This window comes from Mandrillus leucophaeus, unplaced genomic scaffold (genome assembly GCF_000951045.1).
Source record: "Mandrillus leucophaeus isolate KB7577 unplaced genomic scaffold, Mleu.le_1.0 Scaffold257, whole genome shotgun sequence".
NCBI lineage: Eukaryota > Metazoa > Chordata > Mammalia > Primates > Cercopithecidae > Mandrillus > Mandrillus leucophaeus.
Window position 1 is genome coordinate 490,719 of NW_012102665.1, and position 8,028 is coordinate 498,746.

Sequence of the window (8,028 nt, forward strand, 5' to 3'; positions counted from 1 at the left end):
CCAGGTTCAAGTGATTCTCCTGCCTCAGCCTCCCAAATAGCTGGGACTACAGGCGCCCACCACCACGCCTGGCTAATTTTTATATTTTTAGTAGAGACAGGGTTTCACCATGTTAGCCAGGCTGGTCTTGGACTCCTGACCTCAAGTAATCCTCCTGCCTTGGCCTCCCAAAGTGCTGGGATTACAGGTGTGATCCACAGCGCCTGGCCTATTTTTGATTACTTTTTTAATTTTTTGAGACAGTGTCTTACTCTGTTGCCCAGGCTGGAATACAGTGGTGCAGTTACGGCTCACTGCAGCCTCAACCTCCCAGGCTCAATTGTTCATCCCAACCCAGCCTCCCACAGAACTTGGACTACAGGTGCACGTCACCGTGCACGGCTAATTTTTGTATTTTTTGTAGAGACGGGTTTTGACCGTGTTGTCCAGCTAGTCTCGAACTCCTGGGCTCAAGTGATCTGCCTGCCTCAGCCTTCCAAAGTGCTGGGATTACAGGTGTGACCCACTGTGCCCAGCCAGTGTAGTCTTACATGTTGGTGTTTACAGAGAAATTGTATGACCTTTGGGCAGATAAATATTTCATAACAAGAGGTTTGTTATTGGTCAGGTTGCTGTTCTCAGATCTGCAGATCTGCCTAGCAAGGGTGGGTGTAATGGTAAAGAAAGCTTGTATGTTTGATTTTCTTTTCTCCGTATCTTCTCTCTTCTGAATTTGAATGTTTTAAGGAATTAAATCAAAGGTGGATGAGCTAAAAGCAGCCTATGACCGGGAGGAGTCTACAAACTTGGAAGAATATGAGCCTAACACTGTAGCCAGTTTGCTGAAGCAGTATTTGCGAGACCTTCCAGAGAATTTGCTTACCAAAGAGCTTATGCCCAGATTTGAAGAGGCTTGTGGGAGGACCACGGAGACTGAGAAAGTGCAGGAATTCCAGCGTTTACTCAAAGAACTGCCAGAATGTAACTATCTTCTGATTTCTTGGCTCATTGTGCACATGGACCATGTCATCGCAAAGGAACTGGAAACAAAAATGAATATACAGAACATTTCTATAGTGCTCAGCCCAACCGTGCAGGTACATGGTCTTCTCTACATGCATACCCTCTGGTCCTGACACTGGGGGACTGGGGTAATTTTCTATTGCTCAGTCACAGGTAAAGCAGTGAACCTGAGAAGACAGGTGATGGATTAGCTTGAATACAGGTCTTTTCCTTTCATAGTTTGGACAGTGTCGGTGTATAAGATAATGAATATACTTGCCCTTTAGCTTGTAGTGATGTAATCTGAATGTGGCACAGGCTTTGATGTGGGTTTATAAACAAGGTCTGATGACAAGGATCCTTCATTAGTGGAGGAGGAGCCCATGGCATCTACAGTTACAGAGTTCATGTGTAGAATTTTAGAGATGCCAGTTATTTCATCAGTAGCGTTATTGCTTCATTATATCACAGACACACATCAAACTCAGGCACAAAGGGACCTAACATTAATTCGTTTGGTTGAAGATGTAGCCTGAGGATTTCAGTGTGTTAATTGGTATCTTTTTACGACATACATACTTGGCTTTCCTTTATTGCTGCTCAGTTGGTGCTGTCATAGAGTATATGTTTTCTTTTAATTAGAGTTAATGATATTTTACTCAGGCCAATAAAAAGGGAGATGATAAGTTATATTTATTATCTTAAGCCCTGTTTTTGGCCAGTAGTCTGAGTCACCGTAAATCACTATCACTATTATTAGAGTGTGTTTTCATTTACTAAAGAGTCTTTCAGTCAGGCAGTGGCTCACACCTTTAATGCGAGCACTTCAGGAGGCTATGGCAGGAGGATAGCTAGAGGCCAGGAGTGCAGCCTACGCAACATAGCAAGACCCCGTCTCTACAAAAAAATAAAAAATTAGCTGGGTGTGGTAGCATGTATGTGTAGTCCCAGTTACTTGGGAGACTGAGGTAGGAGGATTGCTTGAGCCCAGCAGTGAGCTATGATCATCCCACTATACTCCTCTCTGGGTGACAGAGCAAAATTCTATCTCTAAAAACTAAAGATTCTTCTGTTATTCATTGGTTGCACTTTGAAAGCAAAATGTTTCTCAGATTTTAGTTTGATCATTCATATTAGGATTTCAGGATCTGGTAAATACTACATTGATACTTAATATTACTATAATATGAGATGGTTGTATCATAGAGGAGTCAAGTGTGTTGTAAGAGTAAGTTTTAGGTAGGAAGTAATTTCTTGTGGTAGCTTTTCAGCCAGCCTAATGCCCTGGTCTCCTGGCATGTGAACATCCACACTTAAATGCTGGCTGTGTCCAGGTATGTGTTTCGGGAGTGAGGGTTTTCAACCTCAACCCAGTTTTACTGCTGTGGTGCTCTCACTTCCCTCACGGTCCTCATTCAGCCCATTGTAGCTGTTAAAATATCTCAAAGTAAGTTGAAAATAAAGAACATAAGATGTTTTAGCTGGGCGTGGTGGCTCATGCCTGTAATCGCAGCACTTTGGGAAGCTGAGGTGGGTGGATCATTTGAGGTCAGCAGTTCGAGACCAGCCTGGCCAACATGGTGAAACCCCATCTCTACTGAAAATACAAAAAAATCAGCCAGGCGTGGTGGCACACACCTGTAATCCCAGCTTACTAGAGAGGCTGAGGCAGGAAAATCGCTTGAACCCGTGAGGTGGAGGTTGCAGTGAGCTGAGATTGTGCCACAGCACTCTAGCCTGGGCTACAGAGTGAGACTCCATCTCAAAACACAAAACAAAAAAACAAAACAATACTCAAAAAAAATAAGGTGTTTTAATCAGTTAATATTGTAGTGATAGAGGAAAAAAAATGGATGGGCATCAGCTTCTCTATCCTTTTCTTGTTTTTTTTTTTCCCCTTCAATTCTTTCTGGTGCTTGAATACATGATTTAACTTATATTTTATGAGTTTTCTTCTTAAATTGACCATTAACTAGCAAAGACTGTGTTGTCAGTACTGGGTAGAATTTTCTTTATGTGTCCCGGATTAAAGGATATATTGTTAGACACAAATAACTGAAATAGAATGATAATTTTAATGGTTTTCTTGTAAATCTTTTTTTCTTAGATCAGCAATCGAGTCCTGTATGTGTTTTTCACACATGTGCAAGAACTCTTTGGAAATGTGGTACTAAAGCAAGTGACGAAACCTCTGCGATGGTCTAACATGGCCACGATGCCCACACTGCCGGAGACCCAGGCGGGCATCAAGGAGGAGATCAGGAGACAGGTGTGTGCACCCTGCCTGCCACAGCCTGCGTCTGCATTGGCCATTGTGGAGTCCAGTGGTGATGGGCTCTTGTTTCCTGAGCACTTTCTGTGTGTCTGGAGCTATGTGAGGCACACTGAAGGCAAAAATTCCCATCTGGTACTGTTTCATGCTGAATAAGTCGGAATACCATGGTGGAAAGAGCATAGTTTTTGGAATCAAAAGACCTGGCTTTAAATTCTTGCTCTGCTCTCAGTTATAACTGATTTTAGGCGAATTCTTAACCACCTTAAGCGCTGGTGTTCTTGCTTTAAAATGGGCCCTCTTAAAGGATTGGTGTGAAGATTTTGCCACAAATGAGACAATACATGAAACAGGCCAGGCACGCTGTAAATAGTCTAAAAATGTTTGCTTTTTCTGGACAAGGTTGCTGTCATCAGCCATATTTTATAGATAAGAATATTAAAATTGGGGAAGTTAAGTAACATGATTATTTATTATAGACCCAAGAGTTGAGCCCAAATCCTGGGCGTTTTTACTATGCTATTTTGATGGAAGTAACCATGCCGTGTTTGTGTGGGTGTGTGTAATCAAGACTAAATAAGAAAGCTAATTACATTTGATTATTTATTTGCATGCACTTTATCAAACCCCTGCTTGCTTTTCCTCCCTGGTGTCTGCCGTGAGCTCCCAGTTCTTACTAGTTAATGATGATGACATTGGAGATGGGGATGTTCATTAAGTATTATTGAACCAATACAAATTAGCGAATAATTCATTGGCAAAACAATAAGAATGATTTTTCAATCATATCAGTGCCATTATTTTACTCTAATGAAATAAAGGATAATTGAAAAATAGTTGATTCTTCATCTTTAGAAATTGCATGTGTTGTTAGTTTAAGATAAGAGGATATGGAATGCAACTTAGTGTGTGGCATTGCTTTCTAGGAGTTTCTTTTGAATTGTTTACATCGAGATCTGCAGGGCGGGATAAAGGATTTGTCTAAAGAAGAAAGATTATGGGAAGTACAAAGAATTTTGACAGCCCTCAAAAGAAAACTCAGAGAAGCTAAAAGACAGGTGGGTTACTAGTTTGATACCTAATGTTTATAATAGAACGTGTTGGAGTCTTTTATATCCTTTATGTGCTCTTTGAAGTGTTTTCTTTCTTTCCTTTTTCTTTTGATAGTGACCAGGCTGGTCTCAAACTCTTGGCCTCAAGTAATCTTCCCACCTCGGCCTCCCCCAAAGTGCTGGGATTACAGACATGAGCCACCACGCCCAGCCCAAGTTCTTTCTTTTAAGAATATTATAGATAATGTCACTTGAAGTGAACTTCTCTGGTGGGAAATTTATTCACTAAAATGTTTCTAGTCCTGTATTATTGATATTGCAGCCTGGTGTCAGTCACATGTTTCAATGTAATCTAGAACGTTTTTTAATTTTTTTTGAGACAGGATCTCGCTCTGTCACCCAGGCTGGAGTGCAATGGCATGATAATGGTTCACTGTAGCCTCGACCTCCTGGGCTCAAGGGATCCTCCTACCTCAGCTTTCTGAGTACTGAGTAGGTGGGCCTGCAGGTGTGTGCCACCATGCTCAGCTGATTTTTTATTGCTTGTAGAAATGGGGTCTTGTTATGTTGCCCAGGCTGGTCTCAAACTTCTGGGCTCAAGCAGTCCTCCCACCTCCCAACGTGCTGGGATTATAGGCATAAGCCACCATGCCTGGCCTAGAAAGTTTTGTTTTAATTAAAAATGAATTTACTAAAAAATTTGTCATTTCCTGCTTGGTTATACCTGTAAACAGGGCTTTCTGCAGATGAGAAGCAGGCTGGATGGTGACACACCTTCGGGGAGTGCTGGAATTTGAGGCATTTAGTATTAGCTCTTTGGAAATGTAGTGATGAGGGTTGCCTGGAAGGTCCTGAAGATCAGGAGAGATTCTATTTATGTAATAATAAGAAGAGGGGCATGGCAGTACCTGATGAGTTTAGGGTACGCCAGTCAGACTTTTGAGTTCCCTCTTGTTTAGTGTGCGTTGCTTGGTTCTGGGACTGTGAGTGGACCAGCCACAGCAACAGTAAAATCCCAGATCTCTGGATCACCTTAAAATCCACATTGCAGATCCACTGCAGCATCTAAACAGCACATCCAAGGATCATTAGTTAGCCCTTGCCTGAATTGGGGGACATGATAGTAGGTCTCTGTTGTGGTTGTGTTAAAAAGACAAAGGCAACCTGAGTCCTTCTGTTTCTTTGAGGTTAGAGATTTGTATTCATGTGGAGGATAGCTTTGTGAGACGGGCGCATTCGTGGAACTTTTCCACGGCACTCCGGGGTATGTAATCTAGCGAAGGCCCTCTGCGTATTTTCCTTCTTTTCCCTAGCTCACCAGGTTATCTGTCTCTTGCTTCCTTTACCTGTTTTTTGTTGTTGTTGTTGCTGTTAAAAATTTCCCTTCATGTCTCAGCCTAGAATCAGGTATTAGAGACGGACCACTCAGGCTTCAGGGGCAAATTGTAATTGTTAATCATACGGCATTGCCAGTCAGCCTTTAAATGAAGAGTCCCCTGACTGACCTAGGACACGGCTGATGGAGGTTTGGCTTTTGTTTATCTTGCTTCTACATCTCGCTTAGATAAAGGAATTATGATATAGCAGCCAGAGCCAATATAAGAAGGGATGGATTAACTTTGCTTTACCGATTTTCCCGATGCTGTGTTTTCACGCCAGCTCATTAATTCACAAAGTGCACAAAAGATTCCACAAAAGTCTAATGTATTTTTATGTATTAGCAATGCACAATTAGATATTGAAACTAAAAAAAAAAAGAGACCTAAATAAATGGAGAGATAAATCATGCATGTGGTACAGAAGATTCAATGTCGTTAAGATGTTAGATTTTCCCAGATTTCAACTTTGAGGAACAAATGACTTTTAAAGAAAGAAGTTACTTATATTAACAGACTAAAAACAAGAAAAACCCACAACATCGTATCAGTAGATGCAGAAAAAGATTTGGTAGAATTCAGTACTTATGATAAAACTCCCAGCAGATAACTTTCTCATCCTGATGAAGTACATCTACAAAGAATCTACAGTTATCATACTTAATAGTGAAAGACTAAATGCTTACCCTAAGATTGGTGTACACTGCAGGGATTTCTGCTCTTACCACCTCTATTCAGCATCGTACTGGATGTTCTAGCCAGTGCAGTAAAGCAAGAAAAAAGACATGCATATTGGAGAGAAATAAATTTTTATTCTTGGATAACATGGTTATCTGCCGAGACCAGCTCAGTCAGGGAGACCCTAACCCAGCGGCACTAGAGGAATTAAAGACATGTAGAAATATAGAGGTGTGGAGTGGGAAATCAGGGGTCTCACAGCCTTCAGAGCTGAGAGCCTCGAACAGAGATTTACCCACGTATTTATTGACAGCAAGCCAGTGATAAGCATTGTTTCTATAGATTATAGATTAACTAAAAGTATTCCTTATGGGAAATAAAGGGATGGTCCGAAGTAAAGGGATGGGCTCTGGCTAGTTACCTGCAGCAGGAGCATGTTCTTAAGGCACAGATCACTCATGCTATTGTTTGTGGTTCAGGAACACCTTTAAGCGATTTTCCACCCTGGGTGGGCCAGGTGTTCCTTGCCCTCATTCCAGTAAACCCACAACCTTCAGCGAGGGCATCGTGTCCCTTACGAACTGTCACAGTGCCGCAGAGATTTTGTTTATGGCCAGTTTTGGGGCCAGTTTATGGCCAGATTGTGGGGGCCTATCCCCAACAATTATCTACATATAAAATCCTAAGGAATCTACAGAAAAAGAACTAATCAGTGAGTTTAGCAAGGTTGTAGGTTACAAGATCAGAAACACAAATGTCTACTGTATATCTATATATTAGAAATGCACAATTGGATATTAAACCTAAAAAAAAAAAAAAAAAACCTAAATAAATGGAGAGAGACATCATGCATGTGGAACAGAAGATTCAATATTGTTAAGATGTTAGGTTTTCCCAAATTGATCCGTGGGTCCAGTCCCAATCAAAATCCAGACAGATGGTATTTGTGAAAATGAATAAGCTCTTCTAAAATGTATGTGGAAATACAAATGACCTAGAATAGGTAAACAGTTTTGAAGAAGAACATAACTGGAAGATTGGAGGACTCATACTACCTGATTTCGAGACTTGCTACAAAGCTGCAGTTAATTGAGACCATAGGTATTGGATACAGATACACATACAGAATAGAAAGTTCAGAAGTCGACCTACACATATATGGGCAATTACTTTTTAATGAAGATACTAAAATAATTCAGTGGAGAAGGGATATTCTTTTCAACAAAGAGCACCGGAACAGATGCAAAGAAAAGAAAAACTTTACCCATACAACACATGCAAAAAATAGCTTGAAATGAATCATAAACTAACACTAAAAAAGCTTCCAGAAGAAAAAAAAAACAGGAAAAGATCTTACTGACCTTGGCTTAGGCAGTAATTCCCTAAATAGGACACAAAACCTATTATAAACTATAAAAGAAAAATTTGATAAATTGAATTTCATCTAAAATTTAAAAACATGATCTTCAAAAGGTATTAAGAAAATAAATATCCAAGCCAGAAGCTGTGACAAAATATTTGCAAAAAGCTTGTGTCTGATAAAGGATTTGAATTTTTTTTTTTTAAAGATGTTTACAGTTTAATAAGAAAGCAACCAATTTTTAAAAGGCAAAAATTTGAACAAATACTTTACCAAAGATCATATATAGATGACAAATAAGCACATGCA

The 8,028-nt window shown here is 40.3% G+C and overlaps 1 protein-coding gene across 1 annotated transcript in view; it reads left to right on the forward strand.

Moving 5' to 3' along the window:
• The window catches only part of RALBP1 (ralA binding protein 1), a 74,741-nt gene that overhangs the window by 53,316 nt on the left and 13,397 nt on the right, over positions 1–8,028 (forward strand). Inside the window, exons 5-7 of the mRNA XM_011983916.1 lie at positions 727–1,076; positions 3,089–3,250; positions 4,180–4,311. Coding sequence (XP_011839306.1) covers positions 727–1,076; positions 3,089–3,250; positions 4,180–4,311 — 644 coding nt within the window. The remainder of the gene's footprint in view (positions 1–726; positions 1,077–3,088; positions 3,251–4,179; positions 4,312–8,028) is intronic.